Source organism: Typopeltis vanoorti, chromosome 26 (assembly GCF_054136105.1).
Source record: "Typopeltis vanoorti isolate ZY-2024b chromosome 26, IOZ_Tvanoo_1.0, whole genome shotgun sequence".
NCBI classification, from domain to species: domain Eukaryota; kingdom Metazoa; phylum Arthropoda; class Arachnida; order Uropygi; family Thelyphonidae; genus Typopeltis; species Typopeltis vanoorti.
In genome coordinates, this window is record NC_143574.1 from 31,298,288 (window position 1) to 31,316,810 (window position 18,523).

At 36.9% G+C, this 18,523-nt stretch overlaps 1 protein-coding gene across 1 annotated transcript in view; it reads right to left on the bottom strand.

The window, feature by feature from the left end:
- Positions 1-18,523, bottom strand: part of Ddx56 (putative ATP-dependent RNA helicase DDX56) — a 178,339-nt gene that overhangs the window by 70,227 nt on the left and 89,589 nt on the right. Inside the window, exons 7-8 of the mRNA XM_090414917.1 lie at positions 8,993-9,097; positions 1,788-1,859 (exon numbers count right to left, since the gene is read on the bottom strand). Of these exons, the coding sequence (XP_090271043.1) occupies positions 1,788-1,859; positions 8,993-9,097 (177 nt within the window). The remainder of the gene's footprint in view (positions 1-1,787; positions 1,860-8,992; positions 9,098-18,523) is intronic.

Here is an 18,523-nt window from a genome sequence, read left to right on the forward strand (position 1 = left end):
TCCTTAACCCCAATTTTATAACTTTTCGAATTATTATTAGAAGAGACCTCCAGGTAGTTAGGGACTCAATGAAAGAGGCCACATATCACACCATCTGTCAGTCATACCTTCTCTTGCATTTATCAATATTTACACTATTTGCACTCATTGCTTCCAAAGGTAAGCCATTCCAATCATGCACCGCTCTATGAGAGAAAAATCTAGTACCTCTTACTTGATTGCATTCATTCTCAACTTTCATGGATGCCCTCTTGTCCTCTCTCCACCCTCCATAAAATGAAAAATTCATCTACTGGTATACTGTATGACTCTCAAAAGTTTGTAGGTTTCTATCATATCACTCCTCTTTTACTTGTCTGCTAGCATCTGTAGTCCATCCACAAATTCTCAATCTCTCCTCATAATGTACATTCTACAGTCCAATATCATCTTTTAATACTCTCCTTTGCACCCTTTTTACTGTATCTGTATCATCTCAGAAACCAGGAGACTAGAGGTTGTATCAAAGCCTTGTAAAGAGACAAAATGATTACCTCATCCTTATATGTCAATGTTCGTTACAACTTCAACTTCCTATCTACTAAAATCCAACATCTCTAGACTGGTCAGTTTCTTCTAGCATATTTCAATAAAATACCAATGGATATATCACATTCCTTTGGTGAATTTTTAACATATTTATACTGGACTACAGCATCTCTGTAGGTCAAGTGATTTAATCATGTCTTATTCCTGTTAAACAGATTTGAAGTTAAATGTTGTAAATGACAGAAGAACTTTATCAGGCAGAACTAGCAATTCTCAGATGTAGACAGGAATGAAATGCTGACTTTACAGTTCTTTAAAGATTGGATTTCATAGCTACTACTTTTCCTCTGAAGCTCGATCTTCAAAGAGCTGTAAAGTCAGCAACAAAATGGCTCCCCTCAACTGAAAGTAAAAGCAAAACAGAGAGGTAGGACTAGAAACATATACACTACTACTACTACCTTTATTCTTCTTACTCTCATAAGAAATTCAAACTTCAGTTTTTATGGAAGACTTCTGATCATGGGGATGAACTTGAAAAATACTTAATAGGTTTTTAATTCTCGATATTCTTGGATGCTGCAAATAAATTTGATTGACTGCCAAGTTGATATATAAGTTGGGGAAGATAACAGAGTGGCTAGATGGATTGGTGAATCGACTCTCTGAATGATAGCAGAAAGTTAGATATGGAGACAATGTCCCAGAATCACTGACAGAAGCATTCTTAAATAGTCTAGAACACATGGTGATGCACATGATCAAGTATTTTGCATATGCACTGCATAAGTAATGTTTATGTACATCTGCATAAAGATTTCTAATTTAGTGGCTGGTAGATGTATTTAAGTTCATATAATTCAGTATCATTCTCATCTTTTTCTTATCACACATTTTGGCTTAATCAAGTTTGGTTCCAAAAATACACAACCAGGTATGTTTTTTAATAACTCTTTTAATATAAATTAATAATTTTATACTAGTCAGATCTATTTTAGCCTTAGAGTGGAAAGCAAACCTCCATTGCCCAAGAAAGCCTTGCTATTTTTGATATTGTTTTAAATTAGAAGCAAACAGGAAACAAAGTTTCAGAAAATATCTTAAATTAATAGTACTTCTAAATCTATTAATTTTTTAAAGTTCACTTTTATTTAAGATTTTCCTAACATTTATTTTGCTGCAGTTTTTTTTTGTGTGTGTATAATGAGACTGTGCTGAAAGATTAAAAAAGTTCAAATAGTAAAAACAATATTACATACCTTGAACTGACTGGCAGTTCTGAATTCAGTACGCATCCACGAATCCCAAACTGTTCTAAGTACAATTTTATCCTAAAAAATAATAGGAAAAAAAAAATTAAAACAGGACATAAGCTGTAGCCAAGTCATTTTAAGATACCCCTTCCCCAATCTTATGACTATACATCACAGTATTACATATTTCACAGACACATTCGACAGAATGAAATGTAGTACACATTCAAAAGAATGAAACAGGAACTATTACTGTGAGAAGCACAGGGAAAAGAGACTATTGTTCACATGTTTAGGATGGTGCACCTTCAAAGAAGAGCAATTCAGCTCACCAATAACCCTCTCTTACAGATTCACTTCAACTTCCTCTGTATCACAGATGCAATATTTTGCCTTTGTGTCTATTCTATGGGTATTTCAATGGTCACTGCTCCACTAAACTGTCAACAATCATTCCCTCCACTTTCTATTGCACATGTTAATACAATAGTAGCTGCCTACCATCCTTTTTCTGTGCAATTGCAAACCACTGAACCTGCTTCTCCTCTTCAATTCCATCTACTTCTGTCCAGCCGGTATGAAATTTGGTCATGTTGTACCATCATTTTTTATTTTGGTTTAAGCCAATAGGAATACAATTTGGTTGGCTAAATACCAAATTAGGGCACGGCAGTATATATTTTTGACCAAATGAATATTATAATCTGAAAACACACCTCCAACTCAACATCACCAGAGTTAAAGAGCAGTACTATCAACATAAGAAGCCTGAATGGCAAAGAAATGGAGCTAGCTGAGCAATTAGATAAGTACCAGATTTACATAATAGGGGTGACAAACAAAAAAGACAAAACTGATGAGATTTTTCTGAGCAATAAATACAAAATGTTATATTCAGGCAATGACAATCAAGGAAAAGAAGGAGTAGCCATAGTATTCAACACAAAATAGGAGGCTAATCTTCTTGAATGGCTGGCAGTCTCAAGTAGAGTTATGTGGGCAAAAACGAGAATTGGGAACTGGACATTGAGACTTATTTGTGACTATGGTCCCACAGAAGGCTCTACTAAGGTAAAAGTGGAGGAATTTTTTGAGGAGTTGACACAATGAAAAAGGAAAAGTTGGTCCATATTGGGGATCTAAACAGCAGAGCAGGAAATGATTGTCAGACATACAAAAATATTTTGGGAAAATTTGGAGAAAAGAGCAAAGCTAATAATAATGGCAAATACCTGTTGGATTTCTGCTCAGGACATGGACTGGATATTACTGACACCATGTTCCAACATAAAAATGTGCACAAATTCACATGGAGAGAAGAGGCAAGGAACAAGAAAAGTCTTATTGATTATGTTATTGTTGATAGTGATGTTTTCTCCCTGGTGCAAGACACCAGAGTGTACAAATGATTTGAAATTGGAAGTGATCATTATTTAGTTTTGAGCAGTAAAATTGAATTTCATATTGAAAAGAATAACATGTAAGAAGGTTTTAAAGCAAATAAAAGTTGAGCGGCTCTCAGATGTGAATTGTAGACTAAAATGCACAAAGCTTATTATTCAGCTAGAGAGGCATGTGATGAAGTTGTCTGCAAGGATAGAAAAATTAGAACTCCACGATAGACACAGGAAGTTAAAGAGGCAGTGAAGGAAAAGAAGAAAGCATACCAAAAGTTCCTGTCAAATAAGTCAGCTTGTGCTCTTAGAGAATAGAGAGACAAATGCAAGAATGCTAAACACTGTGTAAAACTAGCTAAACAAAAGTCATGGGAGGACTTTGGCAAGAATATAGAAAATAAATATCAAGAAGGTGGCAAAATATTCTGGAGGTTGTTGAAGAAGCTTAGAATGGAGGAAAGAGTGCTGTAAAAGGAATTAGAGATGATAAAGGTGACATGAAAATGGGAGAAAAAGATATCCTCGAAGTATGGAGTAATTACTTTCAAAAACTGCTAAATGAAACGAGCAGTGATGACAGCACAGTGGTAAAAAACACTGACCAGGCATGCAGCCAGGAACACATATCCATACTTGAAGTAGAAAAAGCCATCAAAGGCTTGAAATGTGGAAAGGCAGCAGGAGTAGATGATATTCGACCAGAAATGCTGAAGTATGGTGGTATAAGAGTCTTACAGTGGCTGCACTGCATAGTTCAGAAAGCTTGGACAGAGGGACGAATTCCCGATGATTAGAGTAGAGCTCTGATAGTACCCATATATAAAAAGGGAAATAAAACTGAATGTGAGAATTACAGAGGTATTTCCCTACTGAGTGTTCCTGGTAAGATTTATGCAAGTATACTTGAGAAATGGTTGAGAAGAATTGTGGAAGAAAAGCTTGGTGAAGAAAAGCTGGATTCAGGCCAAATAGTGGCTGTCAGGATCAGATCTTCACTTTACGACAAAGAGCTGAGAAAGCATGGGAATATAACAAAGATCTGTATTTAAGTTTTGTTGATTTGGAAAAGGCATATGACAAGGTGCCAAGAGAGAAGCTATTCAATACACTGCAGTTATATGGTGTCAATGGGGTATTATATCAAGCAATACTTAGTCTTTATTTGAGTTGTAAGTCAGCAGTTAGAATTGAAGGAAGTACAGGAAGATGGTTTAATGTTAAATCTGGTGTGAGCAAGGATGTACATTATCCCCTCTGTTATTATCTATTTGGATCACCTTATGAAGGAAAGTGGTATTAAACATGATATCAAAATTGGAGATGTTAATGTCAGCTCTTTGCTTTATGCGGATGATGTTATACTTCTAAATAAATCCGCTACAAGTCTGCAAGATTCTGACTAAATTGAATAGCCATTGTAATAGATATGGTATGAAGGTCAGCAATAAAAAGACAAAGACAATGAAAATAGACAGAATCATTGAAAATGTCAACTGTGTTGTGAATGGAGAACCTGTGGAACAAGTAAAACATTTCAGCTATTTAGGCACGATTTTTACTGAAGATGGTAAATTAAATATGGAAATAGACAACAGAATCAACAAAGCTGGTATGGTAGGAAGTCAATTGAATAAATTCATATGGAATAAAAGAGAAATTAGTCGGAACACTAAATTAGCTGTATACAAGACAGTGTTCAAACCAGTTTTAACTTATGGATCTGAGAGCTGGGTCAGAAGTAAAACACTTGACCAACGACTAGAGACCACAGATATGAGAGTCCTGAGAAAGATTAGAGGCGTGAACAGATGGCATCAATGGCAATGTCATATTAAAAACGAGAATATTAGGAAAGAACTTGACATTGTCAGCATCCAGGAATGCGTTAGCAGAGCTAATCTCAGGTGGTATGGTCACTTAAACAGTGGGCGAGGAAAGATTATGAAAACTAGTGTTCTCTGCCAGGTTGGCAGGAAAACGACCCAGAGGAAGACCAAAATATAGGTGGATTTATACGCTACAAAGTGCTTAGATGATAGAAATATAAGATCTGATAATGTTGGAGTCTTGACAAGTAACAGACTGATTTGGAGGAAAATTGTAGATAGGAAGTTAGTAATGATGTAAATTTTTCATGTAGTACTATCATATCTTGTACACCCCTTGAGGGTATATGGCAGGAATTTGATGATGATGAATATTATATTTAGCAACCAGGCAGACCTGGTTGGCAAAGTGGTTAGCATATCCACTCTCCAGCCAAAAGGCTGTGGGTTTGAATCCCGCCGTATGGATGTTTGCGATTGTCTGTGAAAATACTAGTGGTGGTGGCAGGCAGTAGATGGTGTTGGTGTAGATGATGATGGTAGTTGCAGTTCATTGTGGTTGGCGGACTGAGGGTGGAGACAGAACTGTAGAGTAGGTGCCCTTCATCGATGAGTCTCTGGACTCCCTGGAGGTGTTGTGTAACAATAATAATTTCTTATATTTACTCATGATAGACTGAAATTATTCAGAGATAAATTTTGGATTATTAACAATTCCATTGTTTTCAAGAGAATCACCAAAGTGATATTTTTGGAAAAATCTGACGTGTAAAAATCTATAAATAAGCTATAGCATATTTCTGTCATGCCAACACATTTTTGGCTTATGTACTTGGACATATAATTTTGTTTTGCCCAATTTTGTGACTATGAATGGTGTGACACAAACCAAAACTAAAACAATTCAGCAAATTTTAATAGAAATCCAATATATCAAAACTCATTACATTATATCCAGCCAGTGCTGAATTAGTAAAATCAAATCATTCTATTGGTAAAAATGATCCAACTGAAACCAAAATTGAAGTAAATAGAGAGCTACATGTGCAATTCCTGAATCTAAAATTTTACTGAATTTCATCCAGCTAGGATTATTATAATATATAATTTTATAGGTTTCTTCCTTTTCTGTTTTTGCAAACGGTTCAACTAAAGCAAAAATTAAGATAACCTGATAAAAGTTTTGTTAAGGATTCAAAATATCAAATAAAAACCATCCAGAAAAGCTCTTGGAATAATTTCCATATATAAAGCTTTCAAACAAAGTATGGAAGTAAAATATTTTGGCCAACAACATATAACAAATAATAAAATATAAAAACAGACAGAGCAAAAAAGTAATACCAGTGAAATAAAAAGATAGTTTGAAAAGGCTTATATATGACAGATAAATTAATCTAAATTTAGAATACATATGCTGGAAAACACATCCAAAAAGACAAGAATTGTGCAAATTGGCAGGAAAACAGAACACATCAACTGTATACCATTAATGAAGCTAAAGAATTAAAAAACATATCTATTTTCATATTTTAATTTACCATCTTCAGAAAATTCTTTTTAAACAGCTACATGGCCTATATGGTGGAAAGCCAGGTATATAACATCATCATATGAAACAAGAGAGAAATTATCCCAAGCATCAAACTAGAAGTATGAAAAATGCTTGAGTCCATTTTAATATATGGAGCTGAGGATTCAGGCAGAAATAAAACATTCAACTTATGTTTTGTTACATGGAAATTATAGATAAGATATTTAGGAAAATCGGGATAGAGAACAGATAGCTGCAATGACATTACCATATTGCTAATTACGATAGTTATTTTATTTATCATATGATGGTAAAATACAGTGAGAAACATAATATGCCAATGTAACAGATGTATGACAAATAAAAGCCACATAAAAGAAAGTTTTACAAGGAAATTTTCAATTTCTCAATCCAGTTTATAGCTTCTGTTGTAGCATTATGTATATCTTGTATAGTGCTCTCAAAAGCATATATCGGACAGTCCAGTAAAATATGATCAATAATATAGCTAATCTGGGATCGTTATAGTGTTGATGCCATTCATCTTTCCATCTATCAGTCAAGTTAAAAGATTCACCTATTAATTCCTTTGCTGTTCTCCAACTAGGACTTCTTGATTTTAGTCTCCTTGTAGGGGGATTTTATATGTCTTTGTGGATAGGTAGGTTAACATTGTTGGTTAAATTTGTCCATAATTTAACAAGAGCTGCTTTTCTGCATAAGTTAGGAGGTACAATGTTACTGATGACAGAGAGTCAATAATTTGGTGTAGCTCTTATAGTTTCTCATTGTTTGATTACGTTGGATGTCCACCTTAGAAGTATGAATGACACTGTTGAGCCAAACTGGGGAGCAGCACTCTGCAGTTGAATAAACCAAGGCCAAAGCTGAGAGACATAAGGCTTCAGCATCTGCACCCCAAATTGAACCAGCGCAGATTCTGAATTATGTTATTATGAGTTTTTATTTTCTGAGCTACTTTCATTAGGTGTACTTTAAAGGTGAGTGTTCTATCTAGGGTAACACCTAAATATTTAAGTGTACTGTTAAAGTTCAGCAATGTACCTCTGAAGAAGACAGTAGGTTTCAAACTAGTCTGATGGTTATTAAGATAGAAGGTAGACACTTCAGTTTTTGATAGGTTTGGATTCAGATGCCACTATATCCACTGAAATGATTTAAAGGAGATCATAAATATATAAATTAAACAAAAATGGAGATAGTATACAGAGCCTTGAGGGAGTCATTATTAAGCTTTTGTGATCGACTTTTTGAATTGCCTGCTGATGTTAAGTCTTATTGACTTAGCATCAGCAACAGATTTCAGATGTCTCTCAAAACCATTCTCAATCATTGATGTAAGAGCCAGCACTTGTTCACAACATCCTCTCTTTCTGGTCTGATGCCTGCTTGCTCAGGAGGTATTAGGTTGTTTATGATGAAAGATATTTTGTTGTACATAATCCTTTTCATAAGTTTAAGAGTAACACTCATAAGTGTCAGGTTTTAGAATGGTTATTGTTTTCGTTCTTCTAAAGAGAGAGAGAGAGAGAGAAGACTTCCTGAAACCATGATGATGTTATTATTGAGTTATTATTATATAACAAAGGATTAACAAAATGTGGATCAAAAATGGCAAAGAACTGATTCAGGAGGAAGATCAATATTCAAGAGATGGACTGATGTAGTTGAGTACTAAGAAATGCAGAAATAGACCAATTAGGAAGAAAATTGTTGATAGGAAAGCTATAATATAATCTTAATTGTGATAAACTTTCTTAGCAATTTTTGTTATAACACATGCTTAAGATTTAGTTCAAGATATAACAAGTATATGATTGGTATGCACTGCAACATCAATTTACAAAATGAGGCTTTATACACTATTACCATTTTGCAATTAAATTTTAAATATTTTGGTATATTTACAAAATAAATGTAGTGATTAAAGGCAATTAATTGAGGAATTAATTTGCTAATCAGCAAAAGAGCATAAATACATCTGATTATCTATGCTAAGTACATTCTTTGATTTCTAATTTTTTAAAAAAATTTAATTACAATATGCTACAATTTTTGTAAATTTTGTTTCATTATTGTTTATTATTAGAATATATTTTTGCAAACTTTTTTCTTGTGTTAAAGATGCTTTTAGAAGATCAGTGTGTTCTGAACAAATTAGTTAATTTACAAATCGGGCACTTAAAAGAAGAGAAGCTTATCTCTGTTATAGACATTCTGGTATAGGGTAAAAAATTGTCTGAAGAATTGGAGAAAACAGTTTTTTTTCTTCAGACAGCTTTTATTTTAACCTAAATCACCTACAACTAAGGCAGTAAGCTTTGCTTTCAGGTGCTCGGATACTATTAGCTTTAGTATTACCAAAGTAATCTATATTTTTTCAAAACATGTTTATTGCATTTGATAAATGTAACAGCATATATAATACTTTACCTATAGCACTTATCCACAGAATTTACAAAGATTATTGTTTTTCCATGCACAAGTCTTAGTTTGAATAATGCATATATGAGCACAAATTTATCTTCTTCTTCACAGCTAATAATATAGAAAAGCAATAATTATATTAATTGTCTCAGATAAAGTTTTATTTATTTTTTAAGTGAAATAACAGTAAAGAATTTAATTTCAGTAAAGAATACTTACAGTCTTAGTAAATTTTAGCTATGTCAAGTTTTATTTTTTCATTTCTATTATGGGTGATTATTATGGACATTATTATTATGGGTGATTTCAATTATGGTAATATTGACTGGAAAGAGGAGAGGGCACATGGGAGGAAGGAATTGGATTTTATGCAGTTATTAAGGGACAACTATCTACGGCAACATGTATTGGAAAATACCAGGGGGCAGAGAGGGCTGGACCTAGTAATTGCAACTGAGAATGTGGCTGTAACGAACATGACCTTGTTGCCACCAATTGGTGAGAGTGACCATAAGGTCATGACTTGGGAGGTGGCTAAAGGAGTCGAATTTACAATTAAGACAGGGTATATGTGGAATTACTGGGCTGGTAAGTATGACAAGCTTAGGTGTGTGCTTGGCTCAATGCCATGGCATGTAAAACTGCAAGGGCTGGATGTTGATGGTGCATGGGAGGTGGTCAAGAACTGTTTGCAGGAGGCAATGGTTGACTGTATACCAAGAGTCCGAATAATAAATCAGGTAGGGGTTAAATGGATGAATAACACTATTAAGCTTGAGCTGCAAAAAAAGAAACAATTGTGGAGGGAATTTAAGGAGAAGGGTGACCATCAGGTGCATGAACAGTATAAAGCTCAGGCCAGGATGGTAACAAGGGTGATAAGAAAAGCAAAAGCAGATTACGAAAGGAAATTGGCCATGCAGGCTAAAGAGAATCCCAAACAGTTTTTTCAATATGTTGCAAGTAAAAGGAAAAATGCTCATGGTAGAATGATCTTAAAAAATGCTGAGGGCAGGGAGGTAACTGAATCAGTCGATGTTGTGGAATTACTGAGCGAGCACTTTGCAAGAGTATATCATCCAGGTGGTGGCTTTGCGGAAATGGAGGAACCAACAGCTTATACTGGAATTGTGATGAATGAGGTAGAGGTAACTAGTCTATTACAGAACCTCAATGTCAATACATCTGTGGGATTGGATGGTATACCAGCTCGTGTCGTACGTGAAGCGGCCAAAGAATTGTCAGTGCCCTTGACCATTATGTTTAATTTGAGCCTCAGGACTGGGTCAGTCCCAAGGGGGTGGAAAGAGGGGAAAATAGTTCCACTGCACAAAGGTAGTTCCAAGGCTGCTGTTGAAAATTACCGGCCAATCAGCATAACAGGAATCATTATCAAGGTCTTAGAGAAAATAGTCAAGAGGAAAATACAAGATTGGATAGAAGAAAATGGGATACTGTATCGGGGACAGCATGGTTTTGTGAAGGGTAGGTCATGCCTCAGTAACTTGCTCACGTATTATAACACAGTGACGGCTGAACTGGATAAGGGTAATGGGTTTACAGTGATTCTGCTGGACCTTGCTAAGGCCTTTGACAGGATACCACATGGAATTCTAATCAGTAAATTGCAGCATATGGGAATGGACATAGGGTTGGTGAGATGGATAGGAGGGTGGTTGACGGAGAGATATCAGAGAGTGGTTTACTCAGGAGTAGAGTCCACAAGACGGCCTGTGACTAGTGGTGTACCACAAGGATCTGTTCTTGGACCACTGCTGTTTAATTTGTTCATAAATGATATAGGAAAGGATCTGAGAGGAACAGTTCATTTGTTTGCGGATGATGCGAAGTTGGGTAGGGCAATAGTGAATGCAGATGACGTCAAAATTTTGCAGGATGATTTGGATAGATTGGAGGTCTGGGCTAGGGAGAATGGATGTCAATTTAATGTGGCAAAATGTAAGGTTATGCATTTTGGGGTGAAAAGATGGGAGGCAGTTTACTGCATTGGTGGAACCGTGCTCCAGGAAATTGATGAGGCACGAGATTTAGGAGTGTTGGTGGATAAGGAATTGAAATTTAGGGGACACATTGCAAAAGTGGCCAAATCAGCTCATCAAATCACTTGGTTGCTGAAGAATACGTTGACAAGCAGAGACAAGCAGGTTATTGTTCCTCTGTATCGAGCCTTGATAAGACCTCATCTCGACTACTGTGCTCAGATTTGGTCACCTAGGTTTCTTCTTGATGGGGAGGAGGTGGAGAGGATCCAGAGGCGAGTGACCAAGATGATAGCAGGTCTGTGGAATGAACCGTATGAGAACAGGTTGAGGATTTGTGGGTTGCAAAAATTGGTTGATAGGCGGAGGAGGGGAGATATGATTGAGACATTCAAATTACTGAAGGGTTTCTATAAAATTAATTCAGAAGATATTTTTGAGAACAGGGCTGGTTGTGGGAGGACTAGGGGACATCCATGGAAACTGGGCAAAAGTGTGGTTAGTAAAGGTGTTAGAGCTGGGTTCTTTACTTTTAGAGTAGTGAATGAGTGGAATGCGCTCCCTGAGTCTGTGGTGGATGCTGTGACAGTGAATGAGTTTAAGGCGAGGTATGATAGATACTGTATGAATGTCGAATAGTTGTGATGAAAATGATTTGGGGCCTCCCTCGATGAGTCTAATGACTCCCTGGAGTTGCCCGTAATAATAATAATAATAATAATAATAATAATTTCATTTTTTCTGTTTTAACACAACATTACAGTTCTCATCTGGAAATTTTATGGAATCCAACATGTAATGATATCCACAAAAGTCAATGAATTTCTCAGTTGTTTCTGAGACAAACTTGAAATTCTATTCTAGAGACTAAACATAAAACATTATTCAAATTAAGGGGATATTAAATCCCACATTGTTTTAAAACCGAATAAGAAACTCAAAGATTGGAATCAGAGAGTTTCATGCCGAATATAATAAACTATAAAAGTATCGGCAGCCAGTAGCGTGAGCTAATGCAAGTAGTCCTAGTACGTAGTACAATCTCAAGCAACTCATTGCAAAGGTGGGGAAAGTTCTGATCGCTAATCTTGGAATTTTCCATAATGTAAAAACACATTTCCTAGGAAATGTATGCTGTTATTACATTATAGTAGGAGGTCACTACCCAGACCGGTTTCAGCCTTTTTTGAGGCTTCATCAGTGAGTAGCTAGACCAAATTAATACCAAAGGTTGTGGCGAAAAGAACTTATATACTCTGCTATACGAGTTGTCAAACAGGTATCATGAAAAAGTTTTATGTTTACTTAAATATAAAGAGCCAATAGGCTTCATTTTGGCAATATAAACATTATTCAAATTAAGGGGATTATTAAATCCCATTATGGGATTTAAAATTCCCATTAATTTGAATAATGTTTATATCGCTGAAATGAAGCCTATTGGCTCTTTATATTTAAGTAAACATAAAACTTTTTCAAGACACCCCAAACTTCTAATAAGCAGAACATAATCAAATATCATGATGGCTGGTTGGGTTTTGCCAAGTTAAACAAGACTGCCATTTGTAGCAAGGAACCAGGGCCAATGGCAAAGAATCAGTTACTGTAACAACCTTGAAAGACTTGGAGTTACAGAAATACAGTTGAAATAATTGATGTTGCTAATACAAAGAAGATTAAAATGATTGAGATCATTCTAAATAATTTTTTTTTTTTTTTTTTTTAAATGACAATCCTAAACACTAGTTCAAGAAGAAGAAACTTGTAAGGAGTTAATTTGAAACTTTAGAATGTATCTGAAAGCCATGCATCTGGCATGGCCTGTCCTTAGGCAGTTGATTGTGCTCCATCGTTGTCTGAGCAGGTCAAAGCCAGGGCCTCTGTTGTGGGGTCTGTAATGAAGTATCCATTTTTTATTGTTGAAGTAATTTTTAGGCAATACACACAAATGGAAGAAATAAAGTTCCAAAGAAATGCAGTAATAAATGAAGAAAATGAAAAAATCCAGGGAGTCCAAATACTCATCGAGGGAGAGTGTGCCAACAGCATCGAACGATTGGCCTCCTTCCAACTACTAACCACGCTCAAACTTACTTAACTGAGCCATTAGTAGCAGAGGCTGTACATATCTTTGTACAGAAATGGCAATCCTTATAAAGAGTGGCTGTGGAAATATTTGTAGAAAGTGTATGCAGCAGAAACTTAGTATATGAAAGAGTGAAGCGATCGAGAGACAAGTCATTATTGATTTAAATGCTTTCTTCTACACCGAATTCAAGAACTTTCTGGATGTTCTGAGTGAGAGAGAGAGAGAGAGAGAGAGAGAGAGAGAGAGAGAGAGACTGATGTGAGAACAGAGTGAAAAAGTAAGAAAGACAAGTTAAGTATCTCAGAGGTAAACTTTGAAAAAGTTTTCCAAAACTTTCAGAGGCTTTGAATATAAGAGAAAATCCTATTTCCTGGATACACAATATGTTTATGCCAAAAAGATTAGAGGCTAAAGTTAACTCAAGACGAAATTTTACATTTCGTATGGTTTTTACATTACATTATATTTCAAATAGAAAGATAAAAACAGAAAAATGAATATATATACCAATTTATTATTTATTTAGCATATGGCTCACACATGAAAAGTTACATTACATTAATCCTTAATATATATGGACATAGTAATAGACATGTGTACAATAATAAGACATAATACAGTCATAAAAGAGACACTCAAGAATAGGCTACAACTGAATGTCTAGGTTGATTATCCAGTCGACTGCACTTAGTGTAGCATGGATGAAGTCTGACAGGTTTCCACTGCACGTGGGACACATTCTGCTATAATATGATTAATTGTCTGGCGGGGTGACCCATAGTCGCACCTGGGTGAGGCAATCATGCCCCATTTGTAAAGGTAGTCTGCACATCTGCCATGGTTAGTGCAGATTCGGTTAAGGGCAGACCAAGTTTTCCAAGGTAGGTCAAAACCCGAAGGTATATGTGTTGGGTCCACTAATTCATGGAAGATCCCTGTTGAAGTGTTACACCAGGACTCTTTCCACTTCTCCTTCATGTTGAAGCTTGTCACTGCAAGATTTTTTGCTGTTAAGATTGGAGGGTGCCTTGACTTTAGCCTGTTTATTTCTAGGGTGGGATGTCTTCATGGATTGGAAGATTTTGGATTTCCATGATTTTGCTGTATTCATGTAGAAGAAAGTTGGATCTGCGGATGTGTCGAGGCGAGATGTTGCTTAGCACTGGGAGCCAGGAGGTCGGGGTTGATTTTACAGTTCCAGAAATAAGGCGCATAGTGGTGTTAAGCTGGGCATCAACCAAATACACATGCGCTGTTCAGTCATACGGGTGAGCAGTATTCAGCTGTAGAGTAAACGAGGCGAAGAGCAGTGCAGCAAAGCATTGTTGCTGAGGCACCCCAAGTTGTTCCACACAGTTTTTGCAGTATATTGTTTCTTGTTAGCACATCTCATTAACACAGCTTGGATGCTGTGTTAATGAGATGTGCTTTAAAAGATAGTGTTCTATCTAGAGTGACACCAAGATATTTCGGGAATCTGTTGTAGTATAGCAGTTTGTGGTTGAAGTAGACCACGAGTTCTTTGTTAGCCTGGTTATTGTTCAGGTGGAAGCATGAAACTTGTGTTTTGCTAGGATTTGGGCATAATCTCCATTTGCTGAAGTATTCATCTAGAACTGCAAGGTTGTTTGTTAGTGTATCTTCCATTGTAGTAAAATTGGTGTGTCTGGTGGCTAGAGCAATGCCATCAGCATAGCAAAACTTCTTAGAGGCTGTATGAGGTATATCTGCGATGTATAAGTTTAAAAGGAGGGGAGCCAGAACTGACCCTTGTGGTAATCCATTATCCAGTGTTCTTTGTTCACTTTTGTTCTCGTCCATACACACTTGGAACAAGCAGTTGCTTAGCATGTTATCAATTAGTTTTGCTATTGTTTTGCATGGGACTGCACGGAGCAACTTGCAGACTGCGCAATGCCTCCAGACTGTGTCATAAGCTGTGGTAAGATCTACAAAAGCTACAGCTGTTTTCCGGCATTGTTGGTAGCCTGCCTCTATATATGTGTGTGGTGAGTGACAGAACCTGATCACAGCAGCTTTGTTTATGTCTGAATCCTGCCTGTTCCACTGGGACTTTTTCTATTATCTTAGGGGCAATTCTAATAAGGATGAGCCTTTCTAGGAGCTCATAACAGGTGCTAAGCAGGGCAATTGGTTGGTAGTTTTCTGGTTTGTTGTTGGTTTTTCCTGGTTTTAAGATAGGGATAATTTTTGTTCTTCTTAAACTGTTTTGGAAGTCTACCAGTCTGGAGGTTGTCAGAGAAAAAGCAAGCCAACAACTGTCGAGTTGTTTGGCCTGTCTTCAGAAGGAAATAATCAGGATGAATTCCATCGAAACCTGGAGCCTTGCCTGGTTTCATATCCATTAGAGCAGTGTTAATATCTTCAAGAGTGAAGGGCTGTGAATATAGAGGATCTGATGGTCTGTTATTTTTCAAATATGCAAGTTCTCTTTTATTTGAAGAGTGTGTTGTTTGTCCTTGGTGGTATATCTTGACGTGTTGACAATATGTGATGCATATTGGTTAGGAGAAATAGCTGATTGTTCCCGGACAGTCAGGGTGTCACTACCTAGTTTCTTAGAAGACTCCATGCTTTTCTACTGGAATGCCAAAAATCGAGTCTTTCTACTGTTTCAGTCCATTTCTTCTGCCGGTTGGTGTCAAGGCCGTGAATGAGTTCATCTGCAATTTCAAGATCGCTACACTCTAGATATTCTTGATACAGTTTATTACTATCATCCCATCCAGGGATATACTCCTTCCGGAAGCCTCTTGGTATGGTTTCTTACCTACAGCTAAGAACGATCCCGCAAATCTCTTGTAATTACTGCTTGTTGGAGGAATCCAACGGACATATTTGGCAAGACAGGCAGCAAATGTATCCCAGTCGGCTTTTTGGAAGTTCCAACGGGGACGTTGGATGGATCTGACAAGGGGTACCTGCAGACCTACCTCTAATATAATTGGTCTATGTTGGCTTCTGGGAAAGTTGGAGAGAACTCTTCTCGATGTAGGTAACGGTCGTTCACTGTTGTCTTGAGTGATGAAGCAGAAGTCGGGGTTGTACTCCCTTTCCTAGCTGCTGACCCGAAGGAAGATCTATCTTTTGCATCGAAAATTAGGTGCATGTTGTGAATTTCTGCCCATTCAGTCAAAGTCTCTTCGCATTCATTGTTGGAAGCATATTTCCATAGCATGTGGTGGCTGTGCACTGGTAGAACTTGTGGATGCCACAAGAGGGTAGGGGGTTTATATACACGTTGGTAATGGTTATGTTCCCTATATAGTTGTTATCAGATGCACGCCGCCGACAATGCTGGTTGTAACGAGGTGGGAATCTTCTAGGGTATTACGTACATAGGTGGCAAGACCATATATACTAAAACTAGATACTATAAGTCACAAATTTAAGTTCAGATTGTATCCACTGGACTACAATGGATAGCCTGGAACAGGTCCATCAATGTGCCCTTAAAACTCTGCAGTGGGCAGTCCTGGATAATATGATTGTGTCGATCAGCACCACAGTCACATATTGGGAATTGACACAAGCCACACTTGTACATCATGGTAGCACATCTAGCATGGCCTGTCTTCAGGAAGTTGACTGTGCTCCATTGTTGTCTGGGCAGGTCAAAGCCAGGGGGCCTCTGTTGTGGGGTCTGTAATGAGGTGTCCATTTTTTATTGTTGAAGTATGTATTTCAACAATGATTCTTCCATTCAGTTTCAGGAGAATATGTATCTGGTTGCTGAGTTTTCCAGATCGGGTTGCAGGACTTTAAACAAATAGGTGGTAGATTTTGGAAGTTCTCATGGATAGGAAAGTTGTTATTTTCCATCCCTTTTATTACTCTCTGTTAGCAGCAGCTTTCCTCCTTATGTCTGGTGGTATGATGTTAGAGTATTGGTAGCCACCCAACAGGTGTAGACTTTATGCAACCCGTGATAATTCTCACGGTATTGTTAAGTTGCACATCGACCTTGATGACACGGTGACTCAAATACCACACTGGAGCACGGTATTCTGCACAAGAGTGCACTAGGGTATGGGCAGCAAATTTTAAAGTGTTGGCTCCTGCCCCCCAGCCCAAACGCACAAGCTTCCTGATGATATTATTCCTAGTTTTTAGCTTTTGGGAAACATTTTCCAAGTATTTCCTGAAGGTTAAAGAGCGATCTAAGGTGACCTTGAGATATTTTGGGTTGGAGTTATGCTTCAAAATTTTTCCTTTGAATGAGACCTTCAGCAGTTTATCAGCTTGATGATTGTTCAACTGAAATGTGCAAACTTCAGTTTTAAAGGAATTTGGACAGAGATGCCATTTGGTGTAATGGTTGTACAGAACTTCAAGGTCAGAACTGAGCACAGTCTTGGCCACTTTCAGGTGTACAGTCTGAGTTGCCAATTGTCTGTGTATGCAAACTTTTGGGAGGAGGCTTGTGGCATGCCACTAATGTATAAATTAAAGAGGAGCAGAGCTAGCACAGAGCCCTGTGGTAGTTCATTTTTTAGTACTTTAAAGAGACTATTTTTGCTATTCAGTTAACACCTCGAATTTGTGCTTTGATGTCAGGAGCTTTTGGATGTTAATCATCTTTGGGTTTTGTATTACAGTATGAGTCCATTCACCCAAACTGTCGTACAGCAGACAGATCATTTAATGCTACTGAGGTTTTAAGGCCTTTTTGAAAACCAGCTTCTATACGTGTAGTAAGGGGAAGTACTTTATCCAAGCAACTGCAAGAGGCTCTGAACCTGGCTTGTTCATTTGGTGCTATGGCAGTAATCAATGGGTAAATTCGATTATAGAGTAATCGTTCAAAAGGTTTATAGGGAATACTTAGTAAAGATAGGTCAATAGTTTGCTGCATCAGTAGGCTCTTCTCCAGGTTTTAGGATGGCTAAAACTTTGCTCTTCAGGAATTCCTTTGGGATATTCCCACTTTCTAGAATTTTACAGAAAAACTGCAAAAGCCAATTATGAGCATTACTTACAAGATGTTTAATGAATTCAGGGTATATACCATCCAGGCATGCTGCTTTGTTATTTTTCAGTGATTTAATTGATTGAATCAGTTCGTTTTCAGTGAATGGCATTGAGAGGTGGTTATTTTGTTTGACACTTCTATAAACATGGATATATTTGGTCATAATTTCTTTAGAATAGGATACACTAATCTTTACGTTGTTAGATGTTTGCTGGATTCTAGTTGCTATGTTATTAGGAGTGATCTCCGTGACTTCTTTCTGCTTAGAAACTGATCCAGTTCCAAGTTTTTGTAGCAAGGCCCAAGCTTTGCGGCTAGAGTGGGTGAAGTCTAAATTTTTGGTTGTGGTTTTCCAACGTTGTTGTCATTGTTCATTAAGCATTTCTAAAATTCTTTATCCAATTTCAGGAGATCAGCATGGGGTGTACTGTTTCTGGAAACCTCTTGGTATACAT